At 35.3% G+C, this 16,972-nt stretch overlaps 1 protein-coding gene across 1 annotated transcript in view; it reads right to left on the bottom strand.

Annotated features, from left to right (window-relative positions):
- Positions 1 to 381: 381 nt before the first annotated feature.
- The window catches only part of LOC103593985 (chromosome unknown open reading frame, human C4orf32), a 37,812-nt gene continuing 21,221 nt past the window's right edge, over positions 382 to 16,972 (bottom strand). The window contains exon 2 of the mRNA XM_008577144.1: positions 382 to 2,164. Coding sequence (XP_008575366.1) covers positions 1,919 to 2,164 — 246 coding nt within the window. The 3' untranslated portion in view covers positions 382 to 1,918. The remainder of the gene's footprint in view (positions 2,165 to 16,972) is intronic.

The raw sequence follows: 16,972 nt of genomic DNA, 5'->3' as shown, positions 1-16,972 counted from the left end.
AATAATTACTATTAAAATTTATTTTTAAAATATTTTCAACAGTAGGCGCTGGTGAAACCAGAGCTGTTATTTTGTACACTGTATCTATTTTGCATTCCAAAGGGAAATTAAAATTCCTGGTAGCATTAGAAAAGAATGCACTTATTAATATTTTATGCAAATGTACACAATCTCATGACTTTTACTGAAAACCTAGGAATTCTACTGGGTACAAATGAAAACATCTTTTCAAACAACCTGCACTTCCACTGAGTTCATAAAGGTTACTATAAAAATATTGCAAACCCAATATAAACACAATGATATAGTACAAAGTATTTTGTTTTTTAAAATTCACATTTTAAAAGGCCTGTATATATACAAATGCACAACACTTTTTAGTGCCTACTGGCTGGTATTTTTATTTAGGATTATCTGGTTTTAGAAATCTAAGTTAAATGTTTTTCATTATTTTCTACTTCAAAATGGAAAGACACCAAGAAATCACAGAATAAACAGGATTGAGTAACAACTTTACAAATTGGAATAGTAAACACTCTACATGCTTTAGTCATTGCCTTACTGGAGATAAAAGTGCCCCTTGGCCCCATTTTCCTCAAGTATTTCACTTGAATTCTTAGATAATTATCTTAACTATCTCTTCTTTGTTTATATAGATAGTCTTTGAGACAAAAGGGTAAAGATTTTAGGTTCTATAACAAAACCCAAAATATCACTGAAGCCATTTTTCATTTTCAAACTGTGTTTGAAAGAAATGCTTATTTCAATAGAAGACTCCAAAGTGCTGAATTAGGACACATTAATAACATGGTTAGCCAATTACTAACTCAGCTTTTGCTTTAGAAGAATATTACTACAATTGGATGTTAAGTTCTAAGTTTAAGCATTTGGTTTTATACTGCAGTACTGTACTTTCTAACACAGATATCAAAGAAAAATTATCTGATTTTTTTTCTTAAAATAACAGTAAAATGTAAATCAAATTTTTTTGGGGGGAAGAATCCATACCAAGATAGGAAATACATTGTTTTAAGTCTTAGAATAATTTTTATAAAAGAACTATAAAATTATAAATTTCTGAAAAAAATACACTGAAAATGTCTTTCTAGGAAAAAATATGCAACTTGTCAGATACCAGAAAATATAGCATTACCATAGGGTGCAGTCAAGTAGGCTTATGAAATTTTAAAAACTCACAAAAGTAATTAGCACCAAAACCTAGTCTAAAACTTCAAATGATGTACTGAAGAAATTCCAGGCCCAAGTGTTACATTATAAAAAAGTTATATTTAACCTGGGAACTTTCCCAGTAAATAATAAATATATTTGTTTCAATCTTTAGAAAACATGCTAGCTTTACCGATTTTTATCACAATATTAAGGTAGTGTATGGTAATTATCATTTACCTTGGTTTGGGATGAACAGGAACAATAGAAATAGACATTTAAATACTTCCCAAATAACGTGGGATTATTTGATGGGGGTAGGTGGGGAGTATCTTTCCAATTAACCTATTTTTTAGCTTGTTTCATCCTTTTTCTTCTAAAATGTTTTATTGGAACTCATTACAAGAACTATATTGCTTGATTTGAATTTCATATCCCATTATTTTCCCTGCTGACTTTTTGGTGGTGGTAGTTAAGATTTGGCACGGGGATAGAGGTATCTAAAGGGTGCACAGATCACAGAAATGAAACAAGAGTTCTGAATAAGCTAATCTATACTCAAAACATATGTCCAACCCTGTTATAATCGAGTTGAACTTAAACAACATCCACTTATAAATTTAATTACAAAACAGCCAGCACACAATTTGAACAAGGCAAACTTTTGCTGCTTTCAAAAAAGTAAAATATATAACTTCATCAATTACATATATGGCTACCAAATATCAAACAATGACATTCAGCCATGTTTTTACTGTTGCACATAAATAATGACAAGGCAAAGAACAGCAACTAGTCCAAGGGCTTGTAGACCAAGGAACCACAGCATAACCCAAAAGAAAATGACTACTACTGGTTCCACAATTCGCTCTCCAAAATACATCCTTGTGAAGCCCATGTTGATGAGGCTTTTGTTCAGTTCACCAAAAAGTGTTCCCATCTTTTTGTAGTCATCTCCAATAGGCTCACCAGTGTGGTTTTGTGATTCTTCATTATCCTTAAAAAAAAAAAAAAAAAAGACAAAACAAAACATGAACATAAATTGAGAAATATGTAAAGGTCTTTAAGAATAACCACTATCTTATAGTTCTTTGTCTCCCAAAGTACTGGGTATATCTCTGATAATCATTTAATAAATACTTGTTAACTTACTACAATGGGAATGTTCCTTTTGATTGACATATGGAACAACTGTATCTGTACCCACCTTTCAAGAATTAGTGAAATTCTTGGACTCAATGTTGACCCCTCACTACCAGAACACTGGTTTACAGGATAAAGAAAGAGCTGATTCATTTCCATTCATTTTTTAGATTCCTGGAATTGCACAAACATGGCTGCTTAAATGACGGATCATGTTTATACAGTCTCTTGTCAGTGATCATGATTTCAGAACAACCTTTTCTGCCACCATCCTTTTTTATGAGGCAGGACCCCTGGTTGCTGTCCTGGTAAGCTTGTTTTTAGACCATTCCTTTGACACCCAAAATTGAACCTCAGCTGACTGAAGCTGTTACTGTGGAGCAATTCTCAGCCATTATTGCTATGCTTTTTTATCTTAGCCCTTGCTAAGCAGACTTCAGTGTAGGCCCTTGCATAGTTTCCTGTCCAAATTCTACAAATGTCCTAAATGCCTCATTAATCTTATTAGGAGAAACAAATAGTTTTAAAATAGGAATAATTTTTAACAATAAGGCCACGTCAATCTAGGATGCAGAAAATGTCCATGTGTACCCAATTACACACACTAAAAAATATGTTATTTCTATTATCTCCTAGTCTTATTACAGTTAAGACCATCATGCCAGTTATTAAGCTGCTGTTCCTCAGCTTCAAACCCACCCTTTGGAATTCTGCAAACATTTCTGGCTCCCTATTAGGCTCTGCCAATAGAGGGACCAGAAAGACACTGCACAGGTGGAGAAGGAAGAAGAGATTTGCTGTTTGCTTTGGATGGGTTTCTTGATCTTATTAGTCTCATTCTAGCAACAATTCACTCTGGCAGTAGTTCCTTCCAGTAGCAGCAGCTGATTGCAATTTGGGGGTTTTCTGACACCCATAGAACCAATCTCAATGTGCCTTCTTGTGACATTAACTCTAATTCATGGGTGTGCCTTTCTCAGATATTTGGTTCTCAGGTCTATGGGGTTCCTCCTTGGAACTCAGAGACTCCGGCACCAGGTAAGTAGTGACTCATTTTTGAAACTCTGAGTTTCATCTCCATTGCAGCCTTTTCTCAATCTTCTTAGTTTTAGTAATTCCATCTCTTTGCTTTTCTGCCCCAGTCCTAGGAGTGGTGGCTGCTTCTGGCAATTGCTATCTCTGTGATATTTTAGTGCACTGATCTTTAAACTTTAGCATATGTTAGAATCCTTTGCAGGGCTGGTGAAAGCACAGATTGCTGGTCCCACTACCAGGGTTTCTGACTCAGTAAATAAGGGGTGAGGCTTGGAGTCTGAGAATTTGCATCCCTAACAAATTTCCAGGTGGTGCTTATGATGCTAGTCTGGTGACCATCCTTTGAAAATCACTGCCTTAGTTGGAAGACCTCTTAAGAGGCCTTGATGTTTCCACTCACCCTCACTTTAGCACCATAAGAAGAACCTGCTCTGAACAGCCCTCTAGTCCTAGGACAGGAGACAAGTGGAACAGAATTGCCCCACCCAACACATAGCCATGTCATGAGAAGCTGAGCTATCCAGCCACTACAACTTGAAGCAAAAAAGCTCAGTGGAGCCCAGACTAGATCCGTTACACTCAGCTGACATCCTAAAATATGAACAACAATAAATGATTGTTATTTTAAGCCAGTGAATTTGGGGTGATTTGTTACTCAAGCTACCCAAAATAGAAATTGATATCTGGAAGTGAGGTGAAACCATGCTAAAAAACCAAATATGTGGCATTGCCTCTGGATAGGCAGGAGCTGAGGACATTGTAATAGGAGGCTAAAGAATGGCAAGGAAACTGTTACAGAAGATGTGGTCTATCACCGAAAAAAATCCCTTAGAATTCCCCGAGTGATAGGAGTGCTTTTGGTTATTCATAATGAACCCCTTTAATAACAACTGAGTTTATGCTAATGAGGTGACTTAAAGCAGGGCTCCTAGATAGCGTCAGGATGGGGCCAACCACCAGAAAGACCAAGTGATTAACAGATTGGAAGGTTGAAGCTTTCAGCCCCTCAGGAAAGGGGATAGGGACTGGAGACTAAGCACCATAAAAACTCTTCAACAACAAGATATGATAAGCTTCCAGGTGGCTGAACAGTTGGAGGTGCTGGGAGGTTGGCAAGCCCAGAGAGAGCATGGAAGCTCCATGCCCCTTACCCCATACTTGCCCTATCCATCTCTTCATCTGTATCCTTTGTAATATTCCTTATAATAAATTGGTAAACTTAAAAAAAAATCACTGCCTTAGTGATTTTCTTTCTGCCTTTTCCATTCTCCAATACCGAATTAAGAATTATTTATATTAAATTATCTTTGTTAAGATAATTGATATAGGACTCTCTCCTCATTAGAAACTAGTACAGTCACAGAAGAAAAACTATGTCATGTAGATGACCTAATTATAATTTATTAAATATAATTTTTTAAGGAGTCATGATTCAAATAATTATAGAACACCTACTTGCTCATAGTTGGTGCAAGACAGAGAATTACTCATATGTTTTTTTAAAAAAAGCCTTTAGATAAAGGGTTTCATATATTAACAAGTAGGTAAGTATTAAATACCATTAAATATGCTGTCTAGGTCAAAAGAAAGCAAATTAATTATCTTAAAAAGGGAATGTCACAAAAATCACCTGCCACAAAGAGCCAATGAATTTGAGGAAGTCTTAAGGCATTCTTTAAACACCCGAATCAAACTTACATTCCTTTAGTAGAGAAATCAAACCTTGATCATTTCAGTCATCAACAATAACTAAAATATTTTTTTCATTTTAAAAAGGAGGGCTATATAAAGCCTATACAGCCTTATTTTCTATTTTACATATACATTTTAAAATACATCTTTAAGGGAAGAGAGAGTGAAACAAATTTAATTTTTACTTCAAGTAGTCAGACAAAATGATTTTCAAAATGACTTTAAGAAGTGGGCTTTTCCCATATACTAGTAATTTATGTAGAGCACAGAGTACCATGTGGGCTTGATGAGGTAGTGGAAAAATGAGACTCAGTGGGGCATCAATTGTTAAATTTGTATCATGTTTAAGCCAGAATTACTTTTGAGCTATACTTATACATAATTTCTAAAATTACTTTGGATTTTCATTTCTGTCTATCAGAAAAAGAGTGGGAAAACTAAACAAAATACTGTAGAGTTATGTAGGGAGTTCAGATCCAGGCTACAACACTTAAACTAGTTAAGTGACCTCGACCAAATTATTTCATCTTCCTGAGACGCAAGTTTTCTATTCCATAAAATGGATTTATATGATTCTTTTTGATACCATTAGTTTTCTCTTAAATTATAATTTATTTGTTAATATTGCCTTTAAAAAAATTGATATCTAAATTATTTTTTCCTTCACTGATGTGCTATGATTGGGTCAATTTTATGTTTCTCAGCTTCCTCTACTTTGTGTCTTCAATGATAAAATCACATTTAAAAAAAACAAACTTGTTCTTGACTGACAGTAAGCCCTTCTTTTCTTCAGCGTAGAACTTGAAGAGTCCTTGATTTAGTTTGTAATTCTTCTGGTCCCTTATCCCTCTATTCCTCCAGTATTTAGCATTGCTAATATTGTTTCTGGCCTCTTTTTTTTTTGGAAAGTTCTTTTTAATTGTTTATTTTTTACTCTTTCTAATTTCTTGTAATCTATGCACTCACTGTACTTTGGGATTTTTGGTTCATACTGAAGCTTTTTATGACTTTTTTTTCAGTATTTTTTGTGGTTTTATTATAAAGAAAGTATGCTAATCTGATATGGTAGACACTCTCTGAAGATTTACTATAAATTCTTTGAAAAATGAATTAAATCCACAAATGCATGTGGGTTTTTCAAAAGAATAAGTTGGTGTTGCAACATTTAAATCAAAATAGGGAATTAGTTTAACTCATAGAGAACAGGTAAGGAGACAGCAATGATCAGATCATTTCAGATCTTGGGAACAGCTGATGGGATCGAGACTGGAAAGGGAAGACCAAGTAAAGACGGGTCTGGGCAAGCTGTGGCTGTTACAGACTTCTTTTTTTTATTACTATAAAAAAATTTCAAGCACACACAAAATTAGAGAAAATAGCATAATGACCCCTATATATCTGTCAACCATATTTAATAATTACTAAAATCTTGCCGCCTTACTGCAGTACTTCTTAATCTGGGCAATCTAATGGAGAGGAAAAAAGAAAAAAAAAATCACTAGAAGAATGACTAAGAGTAACAAACATCAAAGCTATCCAGCAATGAACTGGATGGTGTATGTGTGTGGGGGGTGTTCAATCTCATTACAGTATTTTCTGTATCTAGGTTATCGCTTCAAATACCACAGTTTTAAAGGGTATAAACAGTGGTGTGCTGGTAAATGTTTAACAATAGGCTTTTGGGGAGCTGGGGGGAAAATCCCTGATTTGCAGTGTTTGCCAATTCTGCAGTGTTTTCTAATTTCTGTAGTATTAGTACTCCCACTGTGGCCAATTTCAAACTAAACAGCCAGATCACAAGGTTCCTGAAAATTTCACAACTAGCTCTTCAGGTCTAGTAGGAGCCAGCACCAGCACTCCATTGTTGGAACACTGTTGAAATAAGTTGAGATAAAGAGGATCTGCATGACTATAATCAATAAGTTTGATCTCTCCCTTCTTTCCTTCAATTGGTGCATTTTTATGTCTTTTTAAGTGTACAAAATTGACAAGTTGGGATAGTTAAGTAGAATTACTTCACTATAAATATATTGAAATCAGAAAAACTGTATTTAAAGAGAAATACATTATGACTTGAGTAGTAGATGTGGTTAGATAGAATGAAATGAGTGTAGTGACTATGCTAGATCAAAAAGCCAGAAACTTTAGGCATTCTTGACCCTCTCCCTCTTCCACATGCCCACATCCAGCTCATCACCATATCCTTTTTTTTTTTTTTACCTTTTAAATACTTCCTTAAGGTGTGCACTATTCCATTGACTGCTATAATCCTAAAACAACCCACTAACTTCTCTTGCTTTGACTATCCCAATAGTTTCCTAACACTGTTCTTGCATACATTCATTAGCTCCCCTATAAGCTATATACTACACTGCAGACATAGTGAATTATGAACTGCAGATCCAATCACACCACCTCCACCCTGCTTTTAGGATCAAGGCCAAAATCTTTAACATGATCTATGAGGCCTTACTTAGTTTGGCTTCTATCTACATCTCTGGCCCCATTCTATCATCAGCCCTCATCTGTTTCAGCCACGCAGGTCTTTTTTCACCTTCTTGAATAGGCCTACTCTTGCCTGCCATAGGGATTTGCACATGCTGTTTTCTCTGCCTGAAACACTCTTTCCTCTCTCCTTTGCTTAGTTAAGGCATACCCTTTTAGTCTTGGCTTAAGCCTCAGCTCGGTCTCATAGCACCAGAGAATGCTTGCTTTCTTTTCATTTAACATTTCTTTGTGTTGGGAAGATTCAAAATCCTCTCTTCTAGCTAATTGAAAGTATACAATAAATTGTTGCTAATTATAGTTACCCTACAGTACTACAGAACACTAGATCTTATTCCTCCTATCTAGCTGTAATTTTGTATCCATTAACCAACCTCTCACTATCCCCACTACTCTTCCCAGCCTCTGGTAACCATTATTCTGCTCTCTATTTCTATGTGATCACCTTCTTAGCTTCCACGTATGAGTGAGAACATGCGGTATTTCTCTTTCTGGGTCCTGGCTTATTTCATGTAACATAATGTACTCCGAGCTCACCCACGTTGCCACAAATGACAGGATTTCATTTTTTACAGCTGAACAGTATATATACCATTGTGTATATATATCACATTTTCTTTATCCATTCATCTTTTGATGAACTCTTGGGTTGATTCCATATCTTGGCAATTGTGAATAGCAGTGCAATAAACATGGGAGTGCAAATATCTCTTTGACATACTGATTTCCTAGTAGTGGGATTGCTGGGCCATATGGTAGTACTATTTTTAGTTTTTTGAGGAACCTTCATACTATTTTCCATAATGGCTGTACTAATTTACATTCCCACCAACAGTGTATGAGTTCCCCTTTCTCTGCATCCTTACCAGAATCTGTTATTTTCTGTCTTTTCGAATAATAGCTATTTTAACTGGGGTGAGATGATCTCATTGTGGTTTTAATTTGTATTTACCTGATGATTAGCGGTGTTGGGCATTTTTTCCTATACCTATTGGCCATTTGTATGTCTTCTTTTGAGAAATGTCTGCTCAAGTCATGTTGCCCATTTTTAAATCAGATTATTTGTTTTTTTGCTGTTGAGGTGTTTGACTTCCTTGTACATTCTGAATATTGATCCCCTGTTGGATTAATAGTTTGCAAATATTTTCTCCCATTTTTCAGGTTATCCCTTCTCTCTATTGATTGTTGGCTCTGCTGTGCAGAAGCTTTTTAGTTTGATATAATCCACCTTTTCTATTTTTGCTTTTGTTGCCTTTTTTTTGAGGTCTTCTCCAAAAAGTCTTTGTCCAGAACAATGTCCTAAAGTATTTCCCTACATTTTCTTCTAGTAGTTTCATAGCTTTGGGTCTTACATTTAAGTCTTTCTTACATTTTGAATTGATTTTTGTATATAATTAGATAGGGGTCTAGTTTCATTCTTCTTCAAATGGATATCCAGTTTTCCTAGCATCATTTATTGAAGAGACTGTCTTTTTCCCAATGTATATTCTTGGTGCCTTTGTTAGAATCAGTTGGCTGTAAATATGTGGCTTTCTTTTTGGGTTCTCTATTCTCTTCCATTGGTCTATGTGTCTGTTTTTATGCCAGTACCATGCTGCTTTGGTAGCGTTGCAGTAAATTTTGATGTTAGGTAGCGCGATGCCTCCAGCTTTGTTCCTTTTGCTCAGGATTGCTTTGGCTACTTGAGGTCTTTTGTGGCTCCATATGAATTTTAGTATTTTTTTTCTATTTCTGTTAGGAGCCATTGGCATTTTAATAGGAATTACATTGAATCTGTAGATCTCTTTTGGTAGTACGGTCATTTTCACAATATTAAATCTTTCAGTCCATTAACATAAGGTGCCTTTCCATTTCTTTGTGTCTTCCTTAATTTCTTTCATCAGTGTTTTATAGTTTTCCTTGTAGAGATCTTCTACCTCCTTGGTTAGATTTATTTCTAGTTTTTTTATTTCTTTGGAAGCTATTGTAAATGGGATTGCTTTCTTGATTTCTTTTTCAGCTAGCTCATTGTTGGTGTATAGAAATGCTACTTATTTTTATATGTTAATTTTGTAGCCTGCAACTTTACTGAAACCATTTATTAGTTCTGAGTTTTCTGGTGCAACTTTTTATATGATAAGATCATGTCATCTGCAAACAGGTACAATTTGACTTCCTCCTTTCCAATGGATACCCTTATCTTTCTCTTGCCTACTTGCTCTGTCTAGACCTTCCAGTACTATGTTGAATAATAGTGGTGAGAATGGGCATCCTTGTCTTGTTCTAGTTATTAGATGAAAAGCTTTCAGCATTTCCTCATTTGGTATATTAGCTGTGGGTTTGACATATATGGCCACTACTGTGTTAAGGTACATTCCTTCTATTCCTAATTTGTTGAGTGTTTTGAATCATGAAGGGATGTTGAATTTTATCAAATACCTTTTCTGCATCTATTGAGATGATCATATGGTTTTTGTCCTTCAATCTGTTGATGTGATATACCATGTTTATTGATTTGTGAATGTTGAACCTAACTTGCATCCTTATAATTAATCCCACTTAATCAGGGTAAATAATCTTTTTGATATGCTGCTGGATTTGGTTTGCTAGTATTTTTTGAGGGTTTTTGCATTTATGTTTGTCAGTGATATTGGCCTATAGTTTTCTTTTTTGTTGTGTCCTTGTTTGATTTTCTATCAAGGTAATACAGGCCTTGTAGAATAAGTTTGGAAGAATTCCACCCTCTTTAATTTTCTGGAAGAGTTTGAGAAAAATTGGTATTAATTCTTCTTTAAATGTATAGTGGAATTCAGCAGTTAAGCCATCAGGTTCTGAGCTTTTCATTGATGGGAGACTTTTTAATACTGATTTAATCTCATTACTTGTAATTAGTCTGTTCAGGTTTTCTATTTCTTCTTTGTTTAATCTTGGTAAATTATATGTGTTCAGGAATATATCCATTTCATCTAGGTTTTCCAATTTGTTGGTGTATAGTTGTTCATACTAGTCTCTAATGATCCTTTGTATTTATGTGGTATCAGTTGTAATGTCTTCTTTTTCATTTCCAATTTTATGTATTAGAGGCTTTTTTTTCTCAGTTAGTCTAGCTAATGATTTGTTGATTTTTTAAAATCTTTTCAAAAAACCAACTCTTCATTTTGTTGATCTTTTGTAATTTTTTTAGTCTTAATTTTGTTTATTTCTTCTCTGATCTTTATTATTTCTTTTATTTTACTAATTTTGGGTTTAGTTTGTTCTTGCTTTTCAAGTTCCATTTCAAATTTTTCTACTTTTTTGGCACTTATTGTATGTGTATTGATGTGGGCATTTATTGCTATAAACTTCCGTCTTAAACTGCTTTGGCTATATCCCATAGGTTTTGGGATGTTGTGTTTCTGTTTTCATTTGTTTCAAGAAATTTTTAAATTTTCTTCTTAATTTCTTCATTGACCCATTGGTTATTCAGGAGCATGTTGTTTAATCTCCATGTATTGGTTTATTTTCAAAAGTTCCTCTTGTTATTGATTTCTAATTTTATTCCACTGTGGTTAGAGAAGTTACTTAATATGATTTCAATTTTTAAAAATTTGTTGAGACTTGTTTTGTTGCCTAATATATGATCAGTTCTGGAGAATGGTCCATGTGCTGATGAAAAGAATGTGCATTCTGCAGTTGATGAATGAAATGTTCTGAAATGTCTGTAAGGTCCATTTGGTTTGTAGTGCAGTTTAAATCCTTTTTTTTTTTTTTTTTTGCTGATTTACTATCTAGATCATCTTTCCAATGCTGTGAGTGGGGTGATGAGATCCCCAATTATCACTGTATTAAAGTCTATCTCTTCCTTCAGATCTAATAATATTTGCTTTATGTATCTTGATGTTACAATATTGGGTGCAAATATATTTATAATAGTTATTTCCTCCTGCTGAACTGATCCCTTTATCATTATATACTAATCTTCTGCGTCTTTTTCCATTTTTTGTCTTAAATTCTGTTTTATCTGATAATAGGTATAGCTACTGCTGATCATTTTTGGTTTCCATTTTCACAGAATATCTTTTTCCATTCCTTCACTTTCAGTCTGTGTGAAAGGAGGTAAAAAGAGGTTCCTGTAGGCAGCATATGGTTGGGTCTTGTTTTTTTTTTAATCCATTAAGCCAGTCTATACCTTTTAAAAGGAGAATTTAGTCCATTTACACTCAGGTTATTTTTTTTAATTTTAATTTTTAATTTTAATTTTTATCTAGGTTATTATTAATAGGTGAGGACTCACCCCTGTCATTTTCTTGACTGCTTTCTGGCTGTTTTGTATATCTTTTGTTCCTTTCTTCCTCTTTTTTTATTTATCATTGTAGTTTGTGTTTTTTTGTAGTGACAGGTTTGATTCCTTTTTTTTCCCATTTGTGTATCTACTTTACCAGTGAGTTTTATACTTTTTCATGTTTTCAGAATAGTAGTTATTGTCTTTTTGCTTCTAGGTGTAGGACTCCCTTGAGTATTTCTTGTAAGGCCATTCTAGTGGTGATGAAGTCTCTCAGTTTTGCTTCTCTGGGAAAGACTATTTGTACTTTATTTTGAAGGACAGCTTTGCTGGGTATAGTATTCTTGGCTGGCACCTTTTTTCTTTCAGTGCTTTGAATATATCATCCCATTCTCTCTCCTGGCTTGTAAGGTTTCTGCTGAGAAATCTGCTGTTAGTTTAATAGGGATTCCCTTATATGTGACCTGATATTTATCTCTTGATGTTTTTAGAATTCTCTCTTTTTCTTTGACTTTTGACAATTTGACTATCATATGCCTGACAGAAGAACATTTTGGGTTGACTCTATTCGGAAACTTTTGGGCTTCCTGGATCTGGATATCCATATCTTTCCCAAGACTTGGGACATTTTTAGCTGTTATTTCATTAAATATGCTTTCTACATCTTTTCACATCTCTTCTCCTGGAATTTCCATGGTGAGAATATCTGTTTGTTTAATGAAGTTCCATAATTCCTTGAAGCTTTCTTCACTCTTTTTCATTCTTATTTCTTTTTTTCCTTCTGACTGGGTAATTTCAGATGACCTATCTTCAAGTTCAGCAATTCTGTCTTCTGCTTGCTCTAGTTTGTTGTTGAAGCTCTCTATTGTAATTTTTTATTTAATTCATTGCATTCTTCGGCTGTATAATTTGGTTCTTTTTTTGATATCTATCTCTATTAAATTTCTGATTCATATCATGAATTAACTTTCTGATTTCATTGAATTGTCCATCTGTATTTTCTTGTATCTCATAAAGTTTTCTTAAGATCATTCTTTTGAATTCCTTTCCCAGCAGTTTGCAGATTCCCTTTACTTTTGGGGTGTGTCACTGGAGTGTTATTGTGGGTGTTTTTGGGTGGTCTCATATTTCCTTGCTTGTTCATATTTCTTGTGCCCCTGCCTTGATGTCTATGCATCTGGTGGAACAATTGCCTCTTACAAACTTTACAGAGTGGTTTTCATAGAGTCTTTCACCTGCAGATGTGCTTTAGTGTACCAGTTCGGAAGGGTATGGTGGTTCTGGTTCCACATAGATGCAGTGGTATAGTCTCTGAGCAGTGTCTTCTTCAGCTGTGATCAACATCAGTGATAAATGTGGGCGCCTCAGTGACCTAGGCTATGGAAGCTTGTGGCAATGGCAGTGTAGGTTAATGTCTTTAGTGGCAAGGGTTTTTAGGTTACTCCTATTCTCATTTTCCCCACAATGGGGAGACTTTGCTAAGGAGATCCCTCTTGGTGCTGGGTCTGACATGACTTACAAGCAGCTGCAGCAGTGGTAGGTTACAGATGTAGGTACTCGAAATGGCTGCAAAGCCAGGGTCCTAGGCTGAGGGTCTCATGAACCTACTATGGCAGCTAGGTGTTGGGTTGCACATTCGCTGTCTCTGACAGGGTTGCATGTAGATTGCCCACAGAGCCAGGATATGTGACTCTGAGGCACACTCTGGTAGCTCAGGGCCAGTGGGCTGGGTTTTAGCTGTGACTCTATCCCTGAGGGACAGGGCACAGCACCGGTCCAGCTCTGGCGGAGAAGGGCTGCTCTAGAGGTTTGGGCCTAGGAAAGACATGAATTTTCACTGCAGAGAGAAATTCCCCCTGGTTTCCAGCTGACCCTGGCTGGGGAATGAGGTGATGGAGGCCAGGCGTTTCCTTCCATTCTCTATATGGCTACCCTGAGCTTCTGTGTTCACCAGGATTTTCATTACTCCATTGATGTATGCTGGCACTCTCCTTTAGTTATTTTCATTCAAATGTAGTTGTTTATTCATTGTTTTTTTCTGTCTTTGTGGGAGAAACAAGTGGTAGGGTCTCCTAGTCGGTCATCTTCCCAGATAATGCTTTTTCAATGCATTCTAATTTGATGCAAATGTATGAATGTTTATTTTATTTATGTCTCTCTAGCTATACTAGCAGCCTCATGAGATAGGAGCAATATTTATTTTTGCTGACTACTGATATCCTCTGATATCAGTATATAGCAGGGTCTGTGTCTTGGGAATAACAGCACATAGAGGGGGATCAATGAATATCTGCTGAATAAATTGGAAGAATTTATCATGTGTTTTTCTGGCAAGCATTAGAACAATATTTGATAGATTTTTCTACCTTGCTCACTTCTTGCCAAACAAAAAATGATCTTTATTTTCCAAAGTATTATTTATTCTAGTAGTCTTAAAACAATGTATAGATTTTTATGAGATTAGTAGTATTTCTGTTGTGGACATTATTTGACATCCATCCCTTCTTTGTTCTTCCCTATCAGAACCTTATTCCAGCCCACATTCTCCAGGTGAGTTAGATCCCACCTATAGTTCCAGAGATGATAGGCCTAAGAGTAATCTTCTCTTCACCAGAATCTGGTTTGGGAAAGTGCATATGATCCACTTTGGAAGAATGACTTTTGCAGGTCTTCTGGGAAAATTCTTCCTAGCTTTTCTGGGACAACTTTGGAAAGTGATCCTTTTCTTCTGTTTCTCCATATATTCTCTTTAAGAGAACTTATTGTATTTCTATTAGTTTTCTATTGCTGCCATAAGAAATTATCACAAACTTAGTGGCTTCAAATAACACAAAAGTATTATTTTTTAGTTTTGTACTTTAGAAATCATGTCAGCAGGATTGCATTTCTTTCTGGAGGCTCTAGAAGAAAATCTATTTCCCTACCTTTTTCAGCTGCTAGAGGCTACCCACATTCCTTAGTTCCTGGACCCCTTCCTCAATCTTTAAAGCCAGCAATGTTGCATCTCTCTGACCATTCTTCTGTAGTTAACACTTCCCTTTGACCACAGCAGGGAAAGGTTCTCTGCTTTTTTTTTTTTTTTTTGTCTTTTTCTGTGTCCGGCAATGGATCGCAATCCTCAGTGTCGCCCCTATACCGGACCGGGACTGGCAACGGGATCGCAACCCTTGGTGTTGCCCCCGCGCCTCGCTCAGCCAGTGAGCGGGAACCGGTCTGTATGTGGGATCCGAACCCTCGGCAGGAGCGCCTCCGCGCTTCCCAAGCGGCACACTAGCGCAGTGCGCCACCGAGCCGGCCCAGGGTTCTCTGCTTTTAAGGACCCATGAGATTCACTTTTGCTCACCTTGATAATACAAGATACTCTCCCATCTTAAGGTCCTTAAATCAAATCACATCTGCAAAATTCCTTTTGCCATGTAAGGTATCATATTCACTGGTTCTGAGGATTAGGATGTGGACATCTTTGGGAAGACCATTATTTTGCTTACTGGTTTTTATTGTAAAATTATTTCGGTTTATATATCTATTTCCTGTCACTAGCTTTGAAAAGCCATTAGGGGCAAGAACCATGTCTTACAAATTTTAACATTAAGACTTAGTATATTGCACTGTGACTGGCTCATTGTGGGCTCACAATAACTTGTTTAATGAGCAATAGAAATATACTACAATAATAATGCATTAGACAAAAAATCCCAACTACCCCACAATAACTAAAAACAAACAAAACTTAAATATAACATCAATATTCATTTTATTTTCCCATGAGTAGTTGTGAATTTTTTCTAATACTTATAAATAAATTCTAGACTAAATTATAGGATATGACAGCTGTTAGCTAAAATTTATATGCTCAGCTTAATTCCTAAATCATTGTACTTAAGACCAGAGACTAATTCAAGTATAAACAGATGAGTTCTTAGGACCCTGATTCCCTCTCAAGATGTTTGTAATTTTCAGAGTAATAGTAGTAATGGTAGTATTATTAATGGTATGGTAGAAAAGCTAACACTGAGTGCCTACATGTACTAGGGACTGTGCTGTACAGACATTATCTTCTTTGATCTTTCCAACAATCTGGGAGGGAGGCACTATTATTTTCCCCCATATACAGATAAGGAAACTAAAATTTCAGAAGAATGAAATGTCTGGACATTGACTTATACTTAGTATTTGAAGGATCTGTGATATGAACCCAGACATTCTTACTCCAGAGTCCATACCATTAATTTCCATACTATACTCCCTCCAGTTCTTATTATATTATTAATAGCTAACATCTGTTTAATGCTGTTCAGTTTTCAGAGAAATTTTACATTTTTATCTCTGAAAAAAGAAAAGCTATGGAAACACATTTTCATTTTACACAGAATGAGTATATTTAACACAGCAAAATGTACATCACTATCTTCTTTGCTTTATATCTTTTCTCACAGTTTACAGTATACTTAAAAGTAAGTTAATCAAGCAGAAAAATTGCTCAAATTTTTTTTTCATCTTGCATAAAATTTTTTAAAAAGCTATTTGTAGCAATTTAGTACATTGGAATAGCTTGTTAAGTAGCAACTAGTATTCAGATTCAAATGTGGGGGGAAAAAAAAGGCTCCAAGCAAGAACGAAGAGATATGCTTGGCAGAATTGCAACAAGGCATTAAAAAAAACCCATAACACTTCACACATAAAACAGTACACCAGTGAAGAAATGCAGATGGAGCTTTTTTCCTTGTTTTAACATTAATCGTTTTTGTCTTTGCAAAATTTTATTTTTTGTATATAAGGCTCCAATGGAAGAGCATTTGTCAAATGCAAAGTTTCTTTCATGGTTATTGACTATGACACGCACATTGAAAAAAGTTTTCACCAAAAGAGTGATATTATTCTTTTTTTTGTTCATGATTAAAAACATACATAAAAATAAAAGGTGTGTCCTTTTTAAAAAAAATATTTATTTATTTATTTACTTCCTTTAAATTTTTATTTTGTTGATATACAATGTGGTTGATTATTATGGCCCATTACAGAAACCTCCCTCCCTCCTTCCTCTCCTCCCTCCCATCCAACAATGTCCTTTCTGTTTGCTTGTTGTATCAACTTCCAGGAGTTGTAGTTGTTACATCTTCTCCCCCCCCCCCGGTTTTTTTTTTTTTTTTTTTTTGGGGGGGTTTTTTTTTTTTTTTTTTTTTTTTTTTT

The sequence above is a fragment of the Galeopterus variegatus genome, unplaced genomic scaffold, assembly GCF_000696425.1.
Source record: "Galeopterus variegatus unplaced genomic scaffold, G_variegatus-3.0.2 Scaffold1455, whole genome shotgun sequence".
Classification (NCBI taxonomy): domain Eukaryota; kingdom Metazoa; phylum Chordata; class Mammalia; order Dermoptera; family Cynocephalidae; genus Galeopterus; species Galeopterus variegatus.
The sequence above is the reverse complement of the archived record's forward strand: the minus strand, read 5'-3'. Positions and strand labels throughout refer to the sequence as shown.